Raw genomic sequence first — 26084 nt, 5'->3', positions numbered from 1 at the left:
AGAGAGAGCGCTCCTCTTCTGAGGGTTTGCTTCACTCTTGGGATGAAGGTGTCTGGTACTGGCAGGGCACTGTGGGGAAGCAGCTTACCTTGCTACAAGAGTCTTATCTGGCCCTGGCGAGGCATTTCTCTTTTTCGGGGGGACGACACACTGCTGGAATTGTTCCAGACACTGCACCTACTCTCTGCATGTGTCAACCTCTAATGCCCCAGTTTCTCTACACTGGAGAGACTGGGGCAATGAAATGGAAAGACGAGAGCTTGTTCTCGCCAGTTAGAATTGTGGGGTTGTGAAAGGCTTGTGAACTAATGATTCTCATTGTAACTCTGTCTGTAACAAATCCTCTTAGTCGGATCCTCTGGGATTGAATGCTGCTCCAATGCCTGTGGAAGGAGGAGTGGTGGAAACCACTCCGGAGAGCAAGCCAAGGAAGAGAAGACACTCTGAGGAAGTTCAGCCCAGTGGTAATAGTGTGAAGAAAGCTAAGGTAGGTCCTAATTCTCTGTAGGGTGTCCTTAAGCCCATCCAGGTTGGACTAAACACTAGAGTTAATGTCAAATATAGTTTAGACAGGAGGGCTATTAAAGAATTGGCCAGCAGGTAACAGAGCTGAGTTACTCATGGAAGCTCCTATAAGAACTGAAGATTCTGTGGCTATGTGTTTTGAATATTGAGGAAAAACCTGGGTTGCTGAGGGAAAAGGGAGTGGAACTGAGGCTGTCTGCATGGGGGGAAGGCTGCTGAGTTCCTGAGGAGCACAGAAACCCCTACAAAAGGGATGGCGGTAGCAGGATGACTCCAAATTTCTGACTGTCTAATATTACAGATAATCTGTCTCAGTACAGTGCAGCAAGTAGGCAGAGCCTTGTGTATCAGCCTGCTGGGCCTGAAAGGGGCATGCTCAGGATCTAATCGACCATCATATCTGGCATTGGGAAGGAATTTTCCCTCGAGTCATGTTGGCAGTGATCTTGGGGGGTGGGGCGGGAGGAGTCATAGAATCATAGAATATCAGGGTTGGAAGGGACCTCAGGAGGTCATCTAGTCCAACCCCTGCTCAAAGCAGGACCAATCCCCAACTAAATCATCCCAGCCAGGGCTTTGTCAAGCCTGAACTTAAAAATATCTAAGGAAGGAGATTCTACCACCTCCCTAGATAATGCATTCCAGTGTTTCACCACCCTCCTAGTGAAAAAGTTTTTCCTAATAGCCAACCTAAACCTCCCCCACTGCAACTTGAGACCATTACTCCTTGTTCTGTCATCTGTTACCACTGAGAACAGTCTAGAGCCATCCTCTTTGGAACCCCCTTTCAGGTAGTTGAAAGCAGCTATCAAATCCCCCCTCATTCTTCTCTTCCGAAGACTAAACAATCCCAGTTCCCTCCGCCTCTCCTCATAAGTCATGTGTTCCAGTCCCCTAATCATTTTTGTTGCCCTTCGCTGGACTCTCTCCAATTTATCCACATCCTTCTTGTAGTGTGGGGCCCAAAACTGGACACAGTACTCCAGATGAGGCCTCACCAATGTCGAATAGAGGGGAACAATCACGTCCCTTGATCTGCTGGCAATGCCCCTACATATATATACATTCTCAAATGCCATTGGCCTTCTTGACAACAAGGGCACACTGTTGACTCATATCCAGCTTCTCGTCCACTATAACCCCTAGGTCCTTTTCTGCAGAACTGCTGCCTAGCCGTTCGGTCCCTAGTCTGTAGCGGTGCATGGGATTCTTCCGTCCTAAGTGCAGGACTCTGCACTTGTCCTTGTTGAACCTCATCAGATTTCTTTTGGTCCAATCCTCTAATTTGTCTAGGGCCCTCTGTATCCTATCCCTACCCTCTAGCGTATCTACCGCTCCTCCCAGTTTAGTGTCATCTGCAAACTTGCTGAGGGTGCAATCCACACCATCCTCCAGATCATTTATGAAGATATTGAATAAAACTGGCCTGAGGACCGACCCTTGGGGCACTCCACTTGATACCGGCTGCCAACAAGACATGGAGCCATTGATCACTACCCGTTGAGCCCGACAATCTAGCCAACTTTCTCTCCACCTTATAGTCCATTCATCCAGCCCATACTTCTTTAACTTGCTGACAAGAATACTGTGGGAGACAGTGTCAAAAGCTTTGCTAAAGTCAAGGAACAACACGTTCACCGCTTTCCCCTCATCCACAGAGCCAGTTACCTTGTCATAGAAGGCAATTAGATTAGTCAGGCATGACTTGTCCTTGGTGAATCCCTGCTGACTGTTCCTGATCAGTTTCCTTTCCTCTAAGTGCTTCAGAACTGATTCCTTGAGGACCTGCTCCATGATTTTTCCAGGGACTGAGGTGAGGCTGACTGGCCTGTAGTTCCCAGGATCCTCCTTCTTCCCTTTTTTAAAGATGGGCACTACATTAGCCTTTTTCCAGTCGTCCAGGACTTCCCCGGATCACCATGAGTTTTCAAAGATGATGGCCAATGGCTCTGCAATCACATCCGCCAACTCCTTTAGCACTCTCGGATGCAGCGCATCCGGCCCCATGGACTTGTGCTCGTCCAGCTTTTCTAAATAGTCCTGAACCACTTCTTTCTCCACAGAGGGCTGGTCACCTCCTCCCCATGCTGTGCTGCCCAGTGCAGTAGTCTGGGAGCTGACCTTGTTCGTGAAGACAGAGGCAAAAAAAGCATTGAGTACATTAGCTTTTTCCACATCCTCTGTCACTAGGTTGCCTCCCTCATTCAGTAAGGGGCCCACACTTTCCTTGACTTTCTTCTTGTTGCTAACGTACCTGAAGAAACCCTTCTTGTTACTCTTAACATCTCTTGCTAGCTGCAACTCCAAGTGTGATTTGGCCTTCCTGATTTCACTCCTGCATGCCCGAGCAATATTTTTATACACTTCCCTGGTCACTTGTCCAATCTTCCACTTCTTGTAAGCTTCTTTTTTGTGTTCAAGATCAGCAAGGATTTCACTGTTAAGCCAAGGTGGTTGCCTGCCATATTTACTATTCTTTCTACACATCAGGATGGTTTGTCCCTGTAACCTCAATAAGGATTCTTTAAAATACAGCCAGCTCTCCTGGACTCCTTTCCCCCTCATGTTGTTCTCCCAGGGATCCTGCCCATCAGTTCCCTGAGGGAGTCAAAGTCTGCTTTTCTGAAGTCCAGGATCCGTATTCTGCTGCTCTTTCTTCCCTGTGTCAGGATCCTGAACTCGACCATCTCATGGTCACTGCCTCCCAGGTTCCCATCCACTTTTGCTTCCCCTACTAATTCTTCCTGGTTTGTGAGCAGCAGGTCAAGAAGAGCTCTGCCCCTAGTTGGTTCCTCCAGCACTTGCACCAGGAAATTGTCCCCTACATTTTCCAAAAACTTCCTGGCTTGTCTGTGCACCGCTGTATTGCTCTCCCAGTAGATATCAGGGTGATTTGAAGTCTCCCATGAGAACCAGGGCCTGAGATCTAGTAACTTCCGTGAGTTGCCGGAAGAAAGCCTCGTCCACCTCATCCCCCCTGGTCCGGTGGTCTATAGCAGACTCGCACCACGACATCACCCTTGTTGCTCACACTTCTAAACTTAATCCAGAGACTCTCAGGTTTTTCTGCAGTTTCATACTTGAGCTCTGAGCAATCATACTGCTCCCTTACATACATACAGTGCAACTCCCCCACCTTTTCTGCCCTGCTTGTCCTTCCTGAACAGTTTATATCCATCCATGACAGTACTCCAGTCATGTGAGTTATCCCACCAAGTCTCTGTTATTCCAATCACATCATAATTCCTTGACTGTGCCAGGACTTCCAGTTCTCCCTGCTTGTTTCTCAGGCTTCTTGCATTTGTGTATAGGAACTTGAGATAACTCGCTGATCGTCCCTCTTTCTCAGTATGAGGCAGGACCCCTGCCCGCTCGTGCTTCCTCCCGGTATCCCACTTTCCCACTTACCTCAGGGCTTTGGTCTCCTTCCCCCAGTGAACCTAGTTTAAAGCCCTCCTCACTAGGTTAGCCAGCCTGCTCTCGAAGATGCTCTTCCCTCTCTTCGTTAGGTGGAGCCCGTCTTTGCCTAGCACTCCTCCTTCTTGGAACACCATCCCATGGTCAAAGAATCCAAACCTTCTCTCCGACACCACCTGCGTAGCCATTCGTTGACTTCCATGATTCGACAGTCTCTACCCAGGCCTTTTCCTTCCACGGGGAGGATGGACGAGAAAACCACTTGCGCCTCAAACTCCTTTATCCTTCTTCCCAGAACCACGTAGTCCGCAGTGATCCGCTCAAGGTCATTCTTGGCAGTATCATTGGTGCCCATGTGGAGTTTGCCTTCTTCTGCAGCATGTGGGTGTGGGTCACTTGCCAGGATTATCTGGGTATATCTCACTTAATCATTTCTCTGCCGTTGCAGAGGCCTGGGGCACTTGTGCCCCTAGTCCCCCTCCTATTTTTTCCCCGTGCACAGAACAGTCTGATCTCCTGTGGTCTGTGATACTTTAATCTAATTTTGTTTGCTGGGTTAGTGTGCAGGTGCTAACTAGTGTTGGTGGCCTTTGATATTGTTATGCAGACAAAACTACACAGGATCGTTTCAGGGGACAAGACAAGATGTCATGTTTATAACACAATTTGAGTTATGACCAATAACTAATATCTAATACCTATGTATGTACGTACACACACACCTACTCCCAAATGTTCTGCAGCTGCTGAATGTAGCTTGAGTTCGTGGCTTGGGTTCGTAAAGCCGGGCACAAGGAAGAGCTGGGTCTCTGTTGGGCATGCACCGATGCCCTTCCATGTTGGCAGCAGAATGTTACCCTCCAAAGTCTTCCATCTCATCCCTCCTTTTTGTAGGCTTTAGTATGAATCCAGAGTCTATAGGTCTTGCTGTGTCAGGCTGCCTCTGGGTCCGGTGTGATTGATCACCCGTCAATCGCAGACATGACTTTCAGCCTGGGACCTGGCTTTGATGTTTCTTCAATTGTACTTTTGTTCTTTTCTTTTTAGAGTGGACTCTTCTTGCCTTGTCAGGGCTGTGTTGGTGTTTACACTTTATTTCATCAGGACAGGCTGGGGCTGGAGGTTGATTCCATCATCCATATATACCTCATTCACACATCTAAACTAAACTGATAAGATTACAGTAGGGTTTTGCAAAAATGAAGGTTGCAACAAGCTTTTACAAAATGGAGTGAGCATTTTAAAATGGAGTTTGGGACAAGTTAAAATGGAGTTTGTTACAAGGAAGGAATGGCAAACAGTGAACAGAAGTTACAATGTTGAAACAGTGTAAATTTCAGTGATTTAAGCAGCAATTGGATTGAAAGTGAAATTTAACCAGTTATTATTGGGGTAACCGGTTTTATGAATGAATGTTGTTTCATTCATGAGATTTTGCTTATGAAGTTATATTAATAAAGTGAACAATTAAAAACAATTTCATTGATCAGTTCTACAATATACAGGAGGTCAGACTGTATGATCTGGTGGTCCTTTCCTGCTTTACATGCTATGCCTCTAAAGCAAAGGTCTCCTGTCAAACCAGCCTGAAAGTAACCACTCCTACCAAACCAGGAAACCAACTGAAAGGTGCTTCCAGTAATGAAAGGCCAAAAATATCTGATTCCATAGTGTACAGCAGATGGGAGGCTGTGTCCCAAAAGGAGTGAGGCATTCATTTGAGGGAGGGGATGAGGGCTGAAAAGCACAGGCCAAGGTGAGAGAGAGAGAGGGCACAAATCTTGCTGCTGTTGATCAAAACTGCAGCAGCTGAATCTGAGAGCATTAGCAAGCACAAACCAGTTGGCAAAGAGGAGGTTCTTCCTAGCTGTTGTTTTTGTGAGATGGTGCCTGGGCTGTGAAAGAAAACATGTCAGGGGGGCAGGGGTCCTGGAGGACTTTACAGCCAAGCATCTGTGAGATCTGTTGTGAATCTCTGTGAATTGTAATATTCTCTGAAAAGTTTTGGAGTGGTAGCCGTGTTAGTCTGTATCAGCAAAAACAATGAGGAGTCTGTGTGGCACCTTAGAGACTAACAAATTTATTTGGGCATAAGCTTTCGTGGGCTAGAACCCACTTCATCAGATGCATGGAGTGGAAAATACAGGAGCAGGTATAAATACATGAAAAAATGGGAGTTGCCTTACCAGGTGTGAGGACAGTCTAACAAGACAATTCAATTAACAGTAGGATACCAAGGGAGGGAAAAAAAAACTATTGTAGTGGTAATGAATGGCCCACTTCAAACAGTTGACAAGAAAGTGTGAGTAACAGTAGGGGGAAATTAGTATGGTGGAAATTAGGTTTAGGTTTTGTAATGACCCAACCACTCCCAGTCTTTATTCAGGCCTAATGTGATGGTGTCCAGTTTGCAAATTAATTCCAGTTCTGCAGTTTCATGCTGAAGTCTGTTTTTGAAGTTTTTTTGTTGAAGAGTGGCCACTTTTAGGTCTGTTATTGAGTGTCCAGGTAGATTGAAGTGCTCTCCTACTGGTTTTTGAATGTTATAATTCCTGATATCAGATTTGTGTCCATTTATTCTTTTGCGTAGAGACTGTCGAGTTTGGCCAATGTACGTGGCAGAGGGGCATTGCTGGCACATAGCACTTTGGTAGATGTGCAGGTGAACGAGCCCCTGATGGTGTGGCTGATGTGGTTAGGTCCTATGATTGTGTCCGTTGAATAGATATGTGGACAGAGTTGGCACTGGGGTTTGTTGCAGGGTTTGGTCCTGGGTTGGTGTTTTTGTTGTGTGGTGTGTAGTTGCTGGTGAATATTTGCTTTAGGTTGGGGGGCTGTCTGTAAGTGAGAGTTCTTCAAGAGAAAACTTCAAAAACAGACTCCAACGTGAAACTGTGACAGGAAAAGATATTTAAGCCTCATTAGCCAAAATTCCTAGAGCGGCACAGAGTAACTAATCCTAAAGGAAGCCCCGTACAAAGGCACTGTCTTCACTGTGTCTCCCTTCCTTCCATGTTTGAGATCTGTATTAGAAACAGAAATCAAGGGGGGGCCTAGAACTTGGTCTCAAAGAGTCACTTGAACTGTTCAAGATCAGAGGACAGCCCCAATTACTGTCTAAAGAAAAGGAGTACTTGTGGCACCTTAGAGACTAACAAATTTATTTGAGCATAAGCTTTCGTGAGTTACAGCTCACTTCATCGGATGTATTCAGTGCATCCGATGAAGTGAGCTGTAGCTCACGAAAGCTTATGCTCAAATAAATTGGTTAGTCTCTAAGGTGCCACAAGTACTCCTTTTCTTTTTGCGAATACAGACTAACACAGCTGCTACTCTGAATCCAATTACTGTCTAGTAACTCAGACCCCATGTCGCCTGGCACCCAAGGAATAGGGAAATTGGACTCAGACCTGTACCCAATAGTTGTTGTACTTGTGGCGGTGAGGGAATTTGTGTGCCTCTGTGCTGGGAAATGGGCTATGACTGAACAATGGGGTAATGTAGGTGCCCATATTTGTGTATGTCAGAGGCAATCAGCTGGGCATCCTGAGTTCTGCACTGTTGCAGGAGTGATTTGGGGGATAATCGACACATTGCCCCAGTGCCTTACTTTCTAGTGTGATGACTGGCATTTCTCACTCTCAGGCGGATGTTCCAGGGAACACGACTGCCCAGCCAGTCCCCAGTTCTCCCAGTATTCCAGGAACCCCTGTTTTAAAGATATGTGGTATTACACCCGAAGATAAACAACAGGCAGCTCTTTTACGACCAACTGAGTGAGTTGTTGTCTCCTCTTTGCTTCTGCTCTTTCCTTATTACCAAGCTGGGGACAGTAGACTTTCCCCATGCCTGTGAGGGAGAACTTGGCAGGCCCCAGGTTGGGGGAGGCTGGGTGGTTCAGTCTTCTGACTGCTGGTACGTCCCAAGGTGACTTCTTTAAGGGGAGACAATTGGTTAAATATCTGACCATCCTGACGACTGTTGCTCCTGCCACAGAGTATACTGGGACCTGGATATTCAAACAAATGCCGTGATTCAGCAGAGGGCACCATCTGAAGTGCTACCTCTGCACCCCGAGGTGGAGCTGCTTCGATCCCAGCTCATGCTGAAGCTGCGGCAGCATTACCGGGAGCTCTGCCAGCAGCGAGAGGGTAAATTCCTGTCTCTCGCTTTCCCCCTGCCGCTGCAGTGCCTTGCTCTCCTTCCTTTTGTCTCCTCTTCATCTGCCCCTCTAGTCTGTCTCTCTTCTTCCCTGTTCTTTGCCTTCCTTATGGTCTCTGACACAATTTTAGAAAGCCATATAAGATTGTAGACCCATCAAGCAGAGATTGCATGCAGCAGGATGGGACCCTGGTTAAGGCATCTGGACAGTACCATAATTAGGGCCCTACCAAATTCATGATCCATTTTGTTCAATTTCATGGCTATAGGATTTTAGAAATTGTAAATTTCATGATTTCAACTATTTAAATCTGAAATTTCAGGGTGTTGTAATTGTAGGGATCCTGACCCAAAAAGAGGTTGCGGGGGAGGTCTCAAGGTTATTGTAGAGGGGTTGCGGAACTGCTACCCTTACTTCTGCGCTGCTGCTGGCGGCGGCACTGCCTTCAGAGCTGGGCAGCTGGAGAATGGTGGCAGCTGGCTGGGAGCCCAGCTCTGAAGGCGGCAGACCTGCTGCCAGCAGAAGTAAGGATGGCATGCTGTGGTATTGCCACCCTTACTTCTGCGCTGTTGCATTCAGAGCTGGGCCCTTGGTCAGCAGCCGCCACACTCCAGCCACCCAACTCTGAAGGCAGCAGCGCAGAAGTAAGAGTGGCGTGGTATGGTATTACCACCCTTACTTCTGCACTGCTGCTCGTGAGACACTGTCTTCAGCGCTGGGTGCCCGGCCAACAGCCCCGTCGCCAGCTGCCCAGCTCTGAAAGCAGTGCAGAAGTGAAGATGGCAAAACTGCAACCCCCTAAAATAACCCTGCGGCACCCGCCACAACACCCTTTTGGGTCAGGGCCCCTAGTTTGAGAAACACTGGTCTCCCACGTGAAATCTGTATAGTACAGGGTAAAAGCACACAAGACTAGATTTCATGGGGGAAGACAAGATTTAACAGTCCGTGACGTGGTGTTCATGGCTGTGAATTTGGTAGGGCCCTAACCATAATACTATTATTAAATAGTAATAAGCAAACCTTTTTTCTTTTCCTCTAGGGATTGAACCTCCACGGGAATCCTTTAATCGCTGGATGTTGGAGCGGAAGGTAGTGGATAAAGGGACAGACCCTCTGTTACCAAGCAACTGTGAGCCAGTAGTCTCTCCTTCCATGTTTAGAGAAATCATGAATGACATTCCCATCAGGTACTACTCAAGCAAAGTACTCATTTGGGGTTTCTGTTCTTGAGGCATTATAGGGGTTTTCCTAGGAAATTCTTTACTGCTGAGTTTGACTTTCCCCAGTGGAGCAGCAGCAAGCTTGTGTGAAAGGTGGGAGCTGGCCCTGATGCTTCCTGCTTGGAGTGGTAACTGGGAAGCTGACTGTGATATGTGTCAAAAAGAAAAGGAGTACTTGTGGCACCTTAGAGACTAACCAATTTATTTAAGCATGAGCTTTTGTGAGCTACAGCTCACTTCATCGGATGCATACTGTGGAAACTACAGAAGACATTATATACACAGAGACCATGAAACAATACCTCCTCCCACCCCACTCTCCTGCTGGTAATAGCTTATCTAAAGTGATCATCAAGTTGGGCCATTTCCAGCACAAATCCAGGTTTTCTCACCCTCCGCCCCCCGACACACAAACTCACTTTCCTGCTGGTAATAGCCTATCCAAAGTGACCACTCTCCTTACAACGTGCATGAAAATCAAGGTGGGCCATTTCCAGCACAAATACAGGTTTTCTCACACCCCCCCCCCTTTCCAAAAAAAACCCCACACACACACACAAACTCACTCTCCTGCTGGTAATAGCTTATCCAAAGTGACCACTCTCCCTACAATGTGCATGATAATCAAGGTGGGCCATTTCCAGCACAAAACCTGGATTTGTGCTGGAAATGGCCCAACTTGATGATCACTTTAGATAAGCTATTACCAGCAGGAGAGTGGGGTGGGAGGAGGTATTGTTTCATGGTCTCTGTGTATATAATGTCTTTTGCAGTTTCCACAGTATGCATCCGATGAAGTGAGCTGTAGCTCACGAAAGCTCATGCTCAAATAAATTGGTTAGTCTCTAAGGTGCCACAAGTACTCCTTTTCTTTTTGCGAATACAGACTAACACAGCTGTTACTCTGAAACCTGTGATGTGTGTATTTATATTTGTTTCAGATTATCCCGAATCAAGTTCCGTGAGGAAGCCAAGCGACTCCTATTCAAATATGCCGAGGCTGCAAAACGGCTTATTGAATCCAGGTTGGGATTGTCTCTTGCAGTTTGTATTATCAGCTTCTGAGAGCAGAGAATATTCTAAAGCCTTTCTAGAAGTGGCTGTTGCATCCCCACCTTGAATTCTTTTCAGTATTGGTCACCTCATCTCAGTAAGAATGAAGCAGGACTAGAAAAGACCCCCAAGAAAGGCAATGAAAATGATCAGCAGCATCTTGTGGGGGAGCGGATCAGTTGAGCATGAGTTTGGAAAGATTTATGCTATTGTGACTGGAAAGAAGACAAGGAGATAGTGAGAGTCAGTGAAATGCCTGGCACAGAGAAGGCCAACTGGGTGCTGTGTATCCTTGTGATAAGACAAGAACAGTAGGCACCAATGGTAGGAAAAGGCAGCCAATTTAAAATGGATAAAAGGCAGTATTACACAGCTTTGAATGCTCTGTGGAACTCTCCATTACAGGATAGTATTGAGACAAATAGGTCCATCTTTTATTTTTGCCATGTTTTCTGTTAATGAGGATAGTATGTGCACAAGTTAGGTGCATGACAAGGGCTAAAGATCCTTCAGGGTCAGGAAGAAAGAATAAACTCCTGGCTGAGGTACAGAATGGCACCGTGAGATGCCATATTCTTTTCATTGAGCAGCATTGGTGGCTGAAGCAAGGCAGAGCCCTGCCCCAACGGAGCTCAAAATTTAAACCCTATACAGATAGTCCAATCCAGACATGGTAGAAGGTTGCAACTTCTATTCATTCAGTTTTTAGTTTTAGTTCGTTGGGGAGTGGAGGATTTTATGCCTTCCCTTGAAGCTTCCAGTAGTGGACACCTTTGGAGATGAAAGGACCATTGGTCAGTTAGGACAATTCCTTTACTTACCTCTCCTGTTGCAGAGAGGAGAGTAGCCATCTACACTGTGTCTTGGAGACAGCATGGCAGGTCCTGATCAGGCAGGCATCTGAGAAACTGCCCACAGGAATCCTGGATGGCAGTGACAGGGCACTGCATTGAGGAAGACACGGCTGCCAAATTTCCCCAACTGATAGGAGGGCCCTGTGTTGGGAAGGGACATGTTGTCACAATAGATGTGGGTTAAATTCCTATTTCCCCACTGTGTGCAGGAGTGCATCACCAGACAGTAGGAAAGTTGTGAAATGGAATGTGGAGGACACCTTCAGCTGGCTGCGACGGGACCATTCAGCCTCTAAGGAGGACTACATGGTCAGTATCCCCTTTCCAGCTCAGTACAACTGAATAGGCTTGAATCCAAGAAAAGGTGGAGGGCAGGGAAAAGCCCCTCATTGGATAGTCTGTGGTTGTTTTATCACTTACAGCTGCTTTGTGAGATAGAAGTGTTACCTGCCCAAAATTCTCTGTTACTCATACACTCTCTAGGGTACCCACCCTTACCCTGTTTCAAGGGTTCAGGCGTAATCCTGCACTCTGGGTTTGCTGGCTCTTTTACCAGTGAAAGAGCCTTACACAGTAATATCCTACTTAACCTCTATTTATTAACAATCACCAAAACAGAATGCGCACACTAAACATACAATGCTCACCACTCCCAATAAGGCAGATGAACTTTTCTTGATGGCCGATCAGGTCATCTAGGGGATTCCAGCTTCTGCACATTGTGGTTGGCAGGGTGTTGAGGTCTGGCAGCTGATCGTGGGGTGGTGTCCTGGAGTTGGTTCCAAAGAACTTCCTTTTGGACCCCAGTTTATAGTGAAATTTGAGTCCTGCTTAGCTGTATCTTAACCAATCATTTTACTAAAATATTACTAAACAATTTTCTAACCAATCCTAACATATCAGAGACCATACAGATTAAACCAGAGAAGTAGGGACCAAAAGGTAAAACAACAGAAGTAAAGATTTTACAATCACAACTGTTGATAAGTGATTTCGTGCCAGACAGAATGCTATCAAAAAAAGTTTTCTTTAACTATCTTAAGATCTGTTTCTTTATCTGGTGATGGTGGGTGCTCTTAGGACAGGATCTCCTTAACAGCTCGATATTACATTGTTTTGATGCAATTTAGATGGAATGTGAGGATGTGACTTTCTGCTTCTTGGGTAATGGCTGCTGCTCTCCTGATATGGCTGCAGACAAAGGCCTTATCCTTACAGAAGAGAGAGCCTTGTTAGAAGCCCATGTGAATTTGGTGCAAGGCTGAGGGAGAGTTGGTGATTGTGGTGTGTAAGGGCCTCTCTCTGACTCTGCAGGACCGCCTAGAGCACTTACGTAAGCAGTGTGGGCCCCATGTGTCTGCTGCAGCCAAGGACTCTGTTGAAGGCATTTGCAGCAAGATTTACCACATATCGCTCGAATATGTCAAGCGGATCCGGGAAAAGCATCTTGCCGTCCTCAAGGAGCACAATATATCTGGTAGGCCACAAGCTCTGAAGAGGCGCAGCACATGACAACAGAGTGGTGGAATGCAACCCAACCTGTCCCATTCAAATGCAACTTGTTGTAGTGGGGGAGCCTGCTTTCTGAATCCTCGGGGCCATGTTTAATTACAACAGACGTGGTGGGTCCAGTGCTAGCTCAAGTGACAATAGCACGGTAGGAGAGCAGTGAGCAGGTGGGCTTCCGAGACACCCCTGCCAATTAATATGAATCATCTTAGAATTGTACTCCAGGGGGTCTCTCACTTTGTAGTTTCGGTAGGCTGAGAATAATGTACAAACCAGGGGCTTCTTGTATTCCTCCATGGTCCCAGCTAGCCTGGGGCAGTGTGTGCCCACCAGTCCCCATCTTCCCCTCTCCATCTCTGCGCCAAGTCCCTGCTGCGCCAAGCACTACTCTTCCCCAGCATTGTCTGGGTCTCCTTCCTTCCCCATCACCTGCATCTTGAGGACTAGATGGCCAGTATCCTCTCATGCCTCCCAGATGTCTGTTCCCCCGCCCCCATTTCTCCATCCCCTCCTCCTGATCCCCACTTCCTCCCTTACAAACTTGCTATCTTATTTCTTAGGCTATGTCTACACTAGTGACCTTACAAGCGGCACAGCTGTACCGCTGCAGCTGCACCACTGTAGGGTCTCCCTTGTAGTCGCTCTGTGCCGACGGGGTAATTAAACTATCCCCAGTGAGCGGCAGTAGCGATGTTGGCAGGACATGCTCTCCTGCCAAGTCGCTCAGGGGTGTGGATTGTTGTTTTCTTCCCCCACACCCCTGAGCAATAAAAGTTTTTTGCTGACATAAGTGCTAGTGTAGACATTGCCTTAGAGTCCAGGTTACAGTCTTCCCTGGGCCCCACAGCAAATTAAGCAGCTGTCGCTGATATGTGTAGGCATCAGCAGGGGGCAATAGAGAGATTCTTCTTGGAGCACCAGCCTGGAGGCCTTGATTTTCCTCTTAATCTGGCTTGTCTAGTGTTCCAGTTTGCATCAAAAGCCATAGCCATGGATGCCCAGAGAATATTCCCTGAGTGAGGTTGATTAGCTGCAGTGTCCAGAGTTATTGTGTTGCAGCCAGAGAAGTGCTGTTGAGTTCAGTGTAGGGTCTTGCTTCACTTGGCCAACACGTATTTAAAGTAAGCTTTGGGTGCAGCTCTTAACTGGGTGCCTGAGTGGACTGCCTGGTTGACCTGTAATGTCGTCACCCCAGTCCTGTCTCCTTATGTGTTTGGAGTGGGGCCTACCGCCTTTGCTCCAGACTCATTTGGGGTGGAGGTGGAGCCTGTCCCGTTAGTGTACATGGATTCTAATGTGACTGTCTTTCTCTGTCTCCCACATAGCCGAGGTAGAAGCACCGGAGGTCCAGGATCGGCTTGTATACTGTTACCCAGTGAGACTGGCCATCCCTTCCCCACCAGTCCCCAATGTAGAAATGCACGTGGAGAACAATGTCGCATGTGTTCGGTACAAGGGGGAGATGGTGAAAGTGAGCCGCAGCTACTTCAGCAAGCTGGTAAGGGCTGTACTTCAGTCCTGCTGAGCAAGAGAAACACACTCACCATTGTGAATTGCCTTTTAATGGGAGAGGTCTGCCTTCTCCTTGCCTTCTGAGAGGGACTCTGAAACAGCATGGTCTCTTTCCACATTGGAAGGGGAATTCTGCCGAGTGCTGGTTGCTTGACTTTGAGAGAGAGTTTGAGAATTCAGAGATCCAGCGGGGGTGGAGAATGTAGAGGCCAAAGCAGGCCTCCGTGTATGACAAGGAACTGTGCAAACAAAGGAGTATTTATGGACTGGCCTATGCGCTCAGAATGCTGAAGGGTCTAAGTGAAAACTGATCCTTGCCTGCTGTTACCCAGCCCTTCAGTATTAGGCCACTCATTAAAAGACTGTCCATTAAAACTTAGAGTGCAGCGTATTTAGAGCCAATAAAAGGCAGCAGTTCCTCAGTGTGTAGGCATCTTGTGAAATACCTGTCATTACTGGTAACTGAGTGAAGGACCACAGCGAGGTAATTTTATGTCTACTAACGTGTAATAATGCAAACTAAAATAACAAGTTCACCTGTTTCAGGGTGTTAGCTGATCAGTGGTGAGGTCAGAAAGGAATCTCCTTCCCCATATGTGCAACTTTGCTCAGTTCCCCAGATGAATCATTAGTGTTTTGCCTTTGAAACATCAGCTGTTGGCCTGTGCTGGACTCGATGGACCAGGAGTCTGATTAGATACGATAGGCCTGCACAAATATATAATAAGGGACAGTCCATGCCCCAAGAAAATAAAGAATCTTAAAAGCAGTAAGCTCCACGGAGCAGGGGCTGTCACTTTGTTATATGTTTGTGTGTCCAGTGCCTAGCACAGTGGGCCCCTGAGTCATTGTGGATAGTTCTCTGAAGACGTCCACGCAGTGTGCAGCGGCAGTCAAAAAAGCAAACAGGATGTTAGGAATAATTAAAAAAGGGATAGAGAATGAGACTGAGAATATCTTACTGCCCTTATATAAATCCATGGTGCGCCCACATCTTGAATACTCCGTACAGATGTGGTCCCCTCATCTCAAAAAAGATATACTGGCATTAGAAAAGGTTCAGAAAAGGGCAACTAAAACGATTAGGGGTTTGGAACGAGTCCCATATGAGGAGAGATTAAAGAGGCTAGGACTTTTCAGCTTGGAAAAGAGGAGACTAAGGGGGAATATGATAGAGGTCTATAAAATCATGAGTGGTGTGGAGAAAGTGAATAAGGAAAAGTTATTTACTTGTTTCCATAATATAAGAACTAGAGGCCATCAAATGAAATTAATGGGTAGCAGATTTAAAACAAATAAAAGGAAAGTTATTCTTCACTCAGCGCACAGTCAACCTGTGGAACTCCTTGCCTGAGGAGGTTGTGAAGGCTAGGACTCTAACAGGATTTAAAAGAAAACTGGATAAATTCATGGAGGTTAAGTCCTGGCTAATAGCCATTAATGGATGGGTAAGGAATGGTGTCCCTAGCCTCTGTTTGTCAGAGGGTGGAGATGGATGGCAGGAGAGAGATCACTAGATCATTACCTGTTAGGTTCACTCCCTCTGGGGCACCTGGCATTGGCCACTGTCGGTAGACAGGATACTGGGCTTGGTGGACCTTTGGTCTGACCCAGTATGGCCTTTCTTATGTTCTTCCGACCTGGCAGAGGCTTCTAGGTGCTACTGCAACAAGAGTGTTAAATAAGAATACCTGCTGAAATCAGGACAGCTCCTACCATCTCAGTCAGGGGAGGCTTACCTGAAGAGTGGTGTTAGTAGGCCTCCAGGGTTCCGATTTGTGTCACATGCCCACCCCACAGCAAGCCCAACTCTGGATGTGAGGTCTTTGGTAAAAGGTAAGTTCCCTCTAGTGTCTAGCCCGCAGTGTGCCACTTTAAAAGTAGGGCATAAGCTTTTACTTTGTGTAATGACCCATCCACTCCCAGTCTTTATTCAAGCCTAATTTAATGGTGTCCAGTTTGCAAATTAATTCCAGTTCTGCAGTTTCTTGTTGGAGTCTGTGTTTGAAGTTTTTTTTTTTTTTGGTTGAATTGCGACTTTTAGGTCTGTAATTGAGTGACCAGGGAGGTTGAAGTGTTCTCTGACTGGTTTTTGAAAGTTAGAATTCTTGACGTCTGATTTGTGTCCATTTATTCTTTTACGTAGAGACTGTCTGGTTTGACCAATGTACATGGCAGAGAGGCATTGCTGGCACATGACGGCATATATCACATTGGTAGATGTGCAGGTGAACGAGCCTCTGATGGTGTGGCCGATGTGATTAGGTACTATGATGGTGTCCCTTGAATAGATATGTGGACAGAGTTGGCAATGGGGTTTGTTGCAAGGATAGGTTCCTGGGTTAGTGTTTTTGGTGTGGTTGCCGGTGAGTATTTGCTTCAGGTTGGGGGGCTGTCTGTAGGCAAGGACTGGCCTGTCTCCAAGATCTGTGAGAGTGAGGTTGTAGATCCTCAATGATGTGCTGGAGAGGTTTTAGTTGGGGACTGAAGGTGACGGCTAGTGGCGTTCTGTTACTTTCTTTGTTGGGTCTGTCCTGGAATAGGTGACTTCTGGGTATTCTTCTGGCTCTGTCAATCTGTTTCTTCACTTCAGCAGGTGGGTATTATAGCTTTAAGAAACTGCAGAACTGGAATTAATTTGCAAACTAGACACTATTAAATTAGGCTTGAATAAAGACTGGGAGTGGATGGGTCATTACACAAAGTAAAAGCTATTTCCCCATGTTTATTTCCCCTACTATTACTCACACCTTCCTGTCAACTGTTTGAAATGGGCCATCCTGATTATCACTACAAAAGTTTTTTTTTCTCCTGCTGATAATAGCCCACCTTAATTGATTAGTTTCGTTAGAGTTGGTATGGCAGCACCCATTTTTTCATGTTCTCTGTGTGTGTATATATATCTTCCTACTGTATTTTCCATTGCATGCATCCGATGAGGTGGGTTTTAGCCCACGAGAGCTTATGCACAAATAAATTTTAGTCTCTAAGGTGCCACAAGGACTCCTCATTCTTTTTGCTGATACAGACTAACACGACTACCACTCTGAAACCTATTAAAAGTAGATGTTCCTGAAAAATTCTACAAAGCTCTCTAAAGTCTCTACCACTCCCATCACCTCAGTGCCTGCTTCTCTCAATGGATGGGATTGTACTAGCACCCCCAATCTCTCTGATTTCTTATAACTTCAGCATCCTGTGGCTCTCTAACTCTCCTGCTTCCTTTATTGCTATTTTTAATGACCTGGGTTTCTCTTCCAGTGGCTTCTCTATCGGTACAGTTGCATTGACGACTCTGGCTGTGAGAGGTTTCTGCCCAGGGTTTGGTGCCTTCTCCGTCGATACCAGGTACTGGTTCCTTCTCAGCTTTTGGGCAGCAGGCAGTTCTGGTGGAACTGTAATACTGACACTGTCAGCAGTGGTCTGGGAGACCCAGCAGAAAACTGTGAACAATAGATCCAGAAATGGAGCAAAGTTGGGCTTAAACAGGGTTTTCTCCAAGATGTTCAGGTAGGGTGCTATGCTGGGGAACTATCATGTGGTCTTGGCATTCACTCTCAAGCTTGGAGAAGCACACATTTACAGAATAGCCTGCTGCTCTTAGGCTGAGTTCCAGGTGAGGGGAGATGGGTGGTGAGTGATGGTGGGGGCCCAGTTGGATGAAGTGTCCAGAGTGCATTCTTGACTGTTCTGGAGACTTGAGAGTGTGGGGCAAAGAAGGGGTGCTGTCAGCCTGGTGGAGTGGGGCATGTGGCCCTGGATCAGAGTGCAGTGAGAGGGGAGCAATGGCAGCGCATAGCTCTTATGGGAATCACTCACAGAGGGTTTGCTCTCCTCAGATGATGTTTGGTGTTGGTCTGTATGAAGGAACTGGCCTGCAGGGGGCACTCCCGGTGCATGTCTTTGAAGCCCTCCACAAACTCTTTGGAGTGAGTTTTGAATGCTTTGCCTCGCCCCTGAACTGCTATTTTAAACAGTACTGTTCGGCCTTCCTGGACACAGATGGGTATTTTGGATCCAGGGGGTGAGTCTCTTGCATTCTGTTGCCCTTGCCATATGTATACCTATGTGCGTGCATTTTTGGCTGGGGTGGGAACTCTATCCTGGACTTAAGTACTCATTGATGACAGCGAATAATTGATGATATCAAGAAGGCTGAGTTGTTCAGTGCCTGTTTTGCTTCAGTCATCACTAAAAAAATTAGTGGTGACCAGATATTCAAACAGTTAATATGGACAACAAGAGGGAAAGAACACAAGCCAAAATAGGGAAAGAAAAGGCTAAAGAATCTGAAGCAATCTCAGAACTGTTAGCAGTTATCTTTGAGAACTCACGGAGGACAAGTGAAGTTTTACAGGACTAGAGAAGGGCAAACGCTGAACCCGTCTTTAAAAAGGAGAACAAAGAGGACCTGGAAAACTATAGACACTATTAATCAACTTGTAAGCAATTAGATGATAGCAGATATATAATAAGGAATAGCTAGAATAGATTTGTCAAGAACAAATCGTCAAACCAACCTAATTTCCTTCTTTGACAGGGTTACTGGCCTACTGGTTTGGGGGGGGGAAGGAGTAGACATGCTATATTTTGATTTTAGTAAGGCTTTTGTCACGGCCCCACATGACAGTCTTATATGCAAACCAGGGAAATGTGGTCTAGAGATGGAATTACTATAAGGTGGGTGCACCATTGGTTGAAGGACTGTACTCAAAAAGTAGTTATCAATGGTTGGCTGTCAGACTGGGAGGATGTATCTAGTGAGTTCCCACAGGATTCCGTCCTGTGTCTGGTACTAGTCAATAGTTTCATTAATGACTTGGATAATGGAATGGAGATGTGCTTATAAAATTTGGGGATGACTCTAAAATAGGAGGGGTTGCAAGCACTTTGGATGGCCAGGATTAGAATTCAAAATGAGCTTGGTAAATTGGAGAATTGACCTGAATTCAGCAAAATGAGAATCAGTAAAGACAAGAGCGAAGTACTTCTTTTAGGAAGGAAAAATCAAATGCACAGCTGCAAAATGGGGAATAACTGGCTAGGTGGTCGTACTGCTGAAAAGCTTCTGGAGGTTCTAGTGGATCACAAATTGATTGAGAGTCAGCAACATGATGCAGTTGTGAAAAAGGCTAATATCCTTCTGGGGTGTATTAACAGGTGTGTCGTATGTAAGACATAGGAGGTAATTGTCCTGCTCTGCTCAGCACTGGTGAGGCCTCAGCTGGAATCCTGTCCCCAGTTCTGGGCACCGCACTTTAGGAAAGATGTGGGCAAGTTTAAGAGAGTCCAGAGGCGAGCAACAAAAATGATAAAATGTTTTAAAAAAAAACCTGTTGTATGATGAACGGTTAAAAAAACTGGGCCTGTTTAGTCTTGAGAGCAGACGACTGAGCGGGGGGCTTTATAACATTATTCACATCTGTGAGGGGCTGTTCTAAAGAGGAGGGTGACCAGTTGTTCTCCACGTCCACTGCAACTTGGACAAGAAGTATCTGCAGCCAGGGAGAGTTAGGTTAGGTAATAGGAAAAACTCTAACTCGAAGTGTAGTTAAACTCTGGATTGGCTTCCAAGGGAGGCTGTGAAATCCCCATCACTGGAGGTTTTTCTGAACAGGTGGGACAAACACCTGTCAGAGGTTTACTTGGTCCTGCCTCAGTACAGGGGGCTGGATTAGATGACTTTTTGGGGTCCCTTCCAGGCTCACATTTCTATGATTTACTCCAGGCCTGATTGTGAGAGTATATGGGCATGGATTGGCTGTGAAATGATCAGGACCATATTGCAGGCCCTTTTGAGATGGTGTCTTGCCCTGGATTTGGCTTGTTCATTAGGCCTGTGGATATATGCCCCTGTTGTTCTGAAGGAAGAGGGAGCCTCAAGAGATTGAAAAATAGTGAACTTGGAGCCAAGGAATGTCAGCCTGCGGGTTCTCAGGTGGTGTCTCTCCTTGGTGACAGTTTGTGCCACAGGGGAAGTAAATGAGCAGGCCCTGCCCTGCTAGGAAGTCGGGCTGCAGGTGGCTGCCCTTTAGCAGATGCTGATGCCTTCTAAGATGTTTGCATTAACAGTTGGTCCTTCCTAACTGGGATCTTTTCCCTTGTTCCCTTCAGCCCATTCCTGGATTTCTTTCCCATAAGTGGCTCTTTTGAGGCAAATCCTCCGTTCTGTGAGGAACTGATGGACGCCATGGTCTCTCACTTTGAGGTACGTCCGCTCATCCCTGTCACTGTGCTTGGACTGAGAGAGTCCTCTCTCTCCCCTCTGCTGCTATCCCGCATCCCCATGGCAGGGTTACAGATCAGCAGGTCACTGAGGACTGTGACAGCTCTTATGCTGGTCTCAGAGAAGGGTGCATTTCCTTCTCACAGAGCCTGTCGTGATTGTCATTACTTGGTCAAGAATAAGATTTCTTTTCCTTGTGGATTAGAAACTGCTGGAGAGCTCCAATGAGCCCCTCTCCTTCATTGTCTTCATCCCTGAGTGGAGGGACCCTCCGACGCCAGCCCTGACCCGCATGGAGCAGAGCAAGTTCAAGCGGCACCAACTCATCCTGCCAGCCTTCGATCATGAGTACCGCAGCGGGTCTCAGCATATCTGCAAGAAGTAGGCCTTTCTCGCAAGTCTTGGTTGGGATGCTCTTGAGATGTACTGCATTTTAGAGAGGCCCTTGGCAGGAATCCCCTGCTCCAAGGTGACATTGGTTAGGGGTATGGAACAGGCTAGGAAAAAAGCCAAGTGACTTATCCAAAATGAACCTCGAGCACATCTCAGATTGGGCTCAACAGACAGTATCAAGGGTCACCATATTTGTGTATATTTCCCTACTATTAAAAATTTACATCAGCCTCTCCCTCAGGGACATGTCTCTGATCTGACCTGCGTATGTCATATTGTACTGTGGAGAAGAGTCATGTGCCACTCACCAGCATACAGTCTGAGGTGCAGCTGGCTGAGCACAGTAGCTTTCTGGGCTTGTAAATGTCCTGTTGCCGCCACCATTCAGTAACAGTTAAAAAGAAGCAGAAGCTTGGGCCAGTTTTCACCATTGTCTTCTGTATGGCAGGCTAACAGCTTGCTTGGTGGGCAGCAAGTGCTTAAATATCACTTGTCCCCAATTGGTTTCTGGTTGGCCTAGGCTGTCTGACGTGATTTTTTGTAGCTGGGATGGTAGGAATTCCTAGCTGTGTATGTTGGAGTAGGAGCTGCGCTGCAAGATTTGTACAGTGTTCCCTCTTCTCTAACTTGTTGAGCTTCCCCAGGAGCTAACGGTACTGTGGTGCGTGCTTAGTCAAGAGCAGCCCTTGTAGTGTCCATGGGAAGTAACACACACTGATTCTCTGAGGTTATCCTTTGGAAGGCTCTTGACCACATGTGGGCACCACTGAGCTCACAGCGGGGTCCTAGCTATATAGCTATATTGGCACGTCAGGAAAGATACCTCCCATGTGAGGGGCTGCATGATGCGTCTTTGAATTTTAACTCACCAGTATGGCTTTCTTTTAAGAGAGAATGGCTGATCCTCGGTACTACAGAAGGGAAGGGAGATGGGGAGGACATTAGTGTGGGAGGGTCCAGGTGCAGCTGAGCGACTGGTTGGACAGGGCCACGAAGCGAGTACTGAGTGCCTGTCATCTTCCCTTGCAGAGAGGAGATGTACTACAAAGCCGTGCACAACACTGCTGTCATCTTCCTACAAAACAATGCAGGCTTCACCAAGTGGGAGCCCACGCCAGAGCGGCTGCAGGAGCTCGTCACAGCCTATAAGCACTCGGGACGGACCCTCAGTTCCACGGGTTCCTCCTCCTCCTCCTCCTCCTCTTCCTCTTCCACTTCTTCCTCAACTGCAGATAAAGATCGGGAGACGGGCCGAGAGCAAAGCACCAGCCGGGAGACCAATGCCAATTAATCTGCAAAGGGCAGTGTGTGGGGACAGACGGCAGGGGCGAAGGTAACAGTGCTCCAGAGGAGGGAAGGTTTGATGTGGCAGGTGGAGAGACTGCTGGCCGAGTAGCGCCAGGCCTGGGGGACTCTCTCCAGGCAGCTCCACCCTGCTTGCTTTCCTCTGTAAACCTGCAAGGCCACTTCCCTCACCAGAGTCCAGGGAGATTCCCTCGCCTTACGCCCCGTGGGAAGAAAACTGGCTGCTGCCCTAGACAAGGGTCAGTGAAGCCAAAGGTCGCAGTCATAGGAAGAGTTTGCAGCCCCATCAAACACTAAAGCTCTGAAGAAGAGGCAGCTGGTGCTGAGACGGCTGCACAGGTGAAGGATGGACGGACGGACGGGCAGACTGACAGACCGAGCTGTGGCCTAGAAGGTCCCTTGCAGCTGGCTGAAGCCTGGCATTTCCAAGAGAGAAGCAGGCAGGGTCCAGAGGCTCTTCCTGCTGGCCTGGCACCAGCCCAGCTCCGTGTCCATAGTGTAAATAGTTCTGTCCGTGGCGACCATGCTCCCTGCAGGGTTTGTTTCCGTAGCATCCATGTTTCCTTTCCACATGTACGAGTTCCGTGTTTGCCGAAGCTGTTTACTGTATAAAAGAAAAGCAGAGAAAAGGAATTTCTTTTAGTGTGTAAAAACGTCTTTGCAGCTGTTTTGTAGTCGTTGTGGTTTTTACCCAAAGCCCTCTGGGCTTTATTTAACCTCTTTGGGTTTTGTTTTTTAAGGATTAATTTAACACCGCTAACCATTTTATTACTTTTATCAAAGAAAGCAAAGTCAAGTCTATTTTTGATTTTTGTTTCCTAGTTCTTAGGGACATTAAAAACCAGCATTACAGCTCCCCTTGGTGTCGGTGCTATTCCTCATCTGTGGGGCCTGGGACTGTCCGTGGGAGGCCAGGCCTGCCCTGTGTGCCCTCAGATTGACTGCCTTCTCCTGTGCCCCTGGACTGGGTGAACTCTAGGAAAATGATCATCACTTTGAATCTGTTTGTCTGCAGTGTTTGTGGGTTGAGCTGGGCAGAGTTGAGTGCCGCATCACTAAAACACTATATCCAAAATGTCTGGGAGTTAAATAAAACCATTCCAATGATAGCAGAGACTCCCATGCATAGGCAAGGGAAAAGAGACCCTTTTGCTGAGATTAAAAATGGCACGTCACTGAGAGGGAGAGATGGTAGGCACTCTAATACATAGGTCGTAGGCTCCTTAGAACTATCACAGAGAGGCATTCACTCCAGTAATAGAAAGAATGTTTAAGAGGACATGGAGGCGGGGAGGTGTCAGCGTTCTCTTAGTGAAGTCAGGAGCAGGGCAAATTTGAACTGGCTCTTAGAATAACGGGGGAATCAGTTAATGATGCTGAGGATTGTGGGTGACATGAGCTCACTTCTTTGTATTTGAGGAGAAGGGGGCAGAAGCACCCTGCATATGCTGGATTCTGAGGTACTGGGACTTGCAGAGGTCTTGGAAGAGGGAATTGCTATAATCCAGGGAAGAGGAGGAGAGGCCTGGATGCAGTGCAGTTGAGACCATTGTGAATGAGATCATGTTACGCCATCGTACAAATGTAGGTGAATATGATGCCAGGACTGGAGACGGTGGCAAGCCAGAGGTATATGAGACGGTGGAGCTTGGCTTGGGGAGGCACCTCCTGCCCAAGAGCAGCTCTTTGGGATTTGGAACATTCAACTGAAATGAGATAAAGCCACAGATATGTTGGTCAGAGAGGCCTAGAGGGCAGTAAGGGAGGATTTATAGATTGGTAAGGCTAGGAGGGGCCATTGTGTTTTTATCTAATTTGATTTTCTGTATAATCCTGCCTTTTTCTACATTAAACCCATAACTGCTGGCTCAGTTAAAGCTTATCTTTTAGATTTAAAGACTCCACATAATAGCGCATCCACCACATCCCTCGGTAAGTTCCAGTGATTAATTCTCCTCTGTATTAAATGTGTGCCTCGTTTCCAGGCTGCTTCCAGCTATTGGATCTTGTGCTATCTTTGTCTGCTAGATTGAAGAGCCCTCTTCCCCATGTAGGTACTGACAGACTGAGCAAGTCACCTCTTAATCTTCTCTGATTAACTAAATGGATTGATCTTCTTAGGTCACACGCTGTAAGATGTAAAGGCAGGTTTTCTGGACCTTAAATCATTCTTGTAGCTCTTTTCTGAACCATTCAAATGTTTCAGGATCCTTTTAAGTGTGGCCAGGAGAACAGGACAGTATCCAGTAATGAACTTGCTAGGAGTCGCTGGAGATCCCTAAATATGCACCTGAGTATTGTTGGGATAAGGGCGTAGCTAATGTTAAAGGCAAGATCAGGTGCATCAGGGGACAGGGTAGGCAAAAGAGAGCAGAGAGCCGTGTGGCTCTATAGAGAGGGCGGCAGTGACAGCCGCCTGCTTCAGGCTGAAATATTTGGACAATTTCAGCCAAAATGATTCAGGCATTTCTTAGAACAAAGCAAGAGAAAAATACATTGTTTTGCCCTTGTTCATAAATTCTGACAACATTTCTTTGAAAAGCTCTAGGACCTCCATGTTTTGGAGCAGATCATAGAATATCAGGGTTGGAAGGGACCTCGGGAGGTCATCCAGTCCAACCCCCTGCTCAAAGCAAGACCAGTCCCCAACTAAATCATCCCAGCCAGGGCTTTGTCAGGCTTGATCTTAAAAACCTCTAAGGAAGGAGATTCCACCACCTCCCTAAGTAACCCATTCCAGTGCTTCACCACCCTCCTAGTGCAAGTGTTTCCTAATATCTAACCTAGACCTCCCCCAGTGCACCTTGAGACTATTACTCCTTGTTCTGTCATCTGGTACCACTGAGAACAGCCTAGCTCCATCCTCTTTGGAACCCCCTTTTCAGGTAATTGGAAGTCATGTGCTCCAGCGCCCTAATCATTTTTGTTGCCCTCCACGGGACTCTTTCCAGTTTTTCCACATCCTTCGTGTAGTGTGGGGCCAAAAACTGGACCCAATACTCCAGATGAGGCCTCACCAACGCTGAATAGAGGGGAACGATCACGTCCCTCAATCTGCTGGTAATGCCCCTACTTATACATCCCAAAATGCCATTGGCCTTGGCAACAAGGGCACACTGTTGACTCATATCCAGCTTCTCGTCCACTGTAACCCTTCGGTCCTTTTCTGCAGAACTGCTGCCGAGCCATTCGGTCCCTAGTCTGTAGCAGTGCATGGGATTCTTCCGTCCTAAGTGCAGGACTCTGCACTTGTCCTTGTTGAATCTCATCAGATTTCTTGAACTATGTCAGGCAGGTAACCTTAGTGTCACGGAAAGGTTGGACCTTTACACCATTATTGTGAAAATCCAAATATGGCCAAGTTATGTAAACCTTTGGGAAAATGGCAGTTGCGCATGCCTGGCAGAGCTGTCTTTGCTTTTAGCAGTTGTTTCAAGATTCCATCCTCACTGAGCAGACTTGAGGCTCTCCTAGGTCCTAGTGCCGTCTCCACAGAGCAGTCGAGCATATTCCCTCCTCTCAGCTCCTACTGGACTGCACGTGCACCAGCCCCACAAGTGACTGAGCATGATCCAGCACAGGCATTTCCTGTAATGATTACTCCCCTCTGGGCTGGGCACTGGAACTGAGAGCAGGGAGCCTCTCTCCTGTGCCCTTAATAATCCCCCTGCAGACACCTAGGCAGCAGCGAGGAGGCAGCTGTCTGATTTGAATGAAGAGAGGACAAACGCTAGACAAAACATAGATTGGGACCAGGAGTCTGAGTGGGATCGCTTGTGCAAGGAGACTGGGACTGGGAGCCAGTGTGGTAAATGGGGGGGGTTGAGGATTTGGCAAGGGGCTAGGGGGAGGAATTGCTGGCTGGATAAGCAGACTGGAACTGGAAACCAGTGGGAAGGGGGAGG

The 26084-nt window shown here is 47.0% G+C and overlaps 1 protein-coding gene across 3 annotated transcripts in view; it reads left to right on the top strand.

Annotated features, from left to right (window-relative positions):
- The window catches only part of PCIF1 (phosphorylated CTD interacting factor 1), a 28315-nt gene extending 4343 nt beyond the window's left edge, over positions 1-23972 (top strand). For all 3 annotated transcript variants that reach the window (XM_074970308.1, XM_074970307.1, XM_074970306.1), the window contains 13 exons: positions 350-487; positions 7588-7718; positions 7939-8093; positions 9147-9294; positions 10269-10352; positions 11444-11543; positions 12549-12711; positions 14069-14241; positions 17517-17603; positions 18095-18279; positions 20370-20463; positions 20687-20862; positions 21904-23972. In XM_074970308.1, coding sequence (XP_074826409.1) covers positions 350-487; positions 7588-7718; positions 7939-8093; positions 9147-9294; positions 10269-10352; positions 11444-11543; positions 12549-12711; positions 14069-14241; positions 17517-17603; positions 18095-18279; positions 20370-20463; positions 20687-20862; positions 21904-22165 — 1896 coding nt within the window. In that variant the 3' untranslated portion in view covers positions 22166-23972. The remainder of the gene's footprint in view (positions 1-349; positions 488-7587; positions 7719-7938; positions 8094-9146; positions 9295-10268; positions 10353-11443; positions 11544-12548; positions 12712-14068; positions 14242-17516; positions 17604-18094; positions 18280-20369; positions 20464-20686; positions 20863-21903) is intronic.
- The last annotated feature ends 2112 nt before the right edge of the window (positions 23973-26084 follow it).

The sequence above is a fragment of the Natator depressus genome, chromosome 13, assembly GCF_965152275.1.
Source record: "Natator depressus isolate rNatDep1 chromosome 13, rNatDep2.hap1, whole genome shotgun sequence".
In the NCBI taxonomy this organism is placed as follows: Eukaryota; Metazoa; Chordata; order Testudines; family Cheloniidae; genus Natator; species Natator depressus.
Note: the sequence above shows the minus strand (reverse complement) of the source record. Positions and strands in the feature narration are given on the sequence as shown.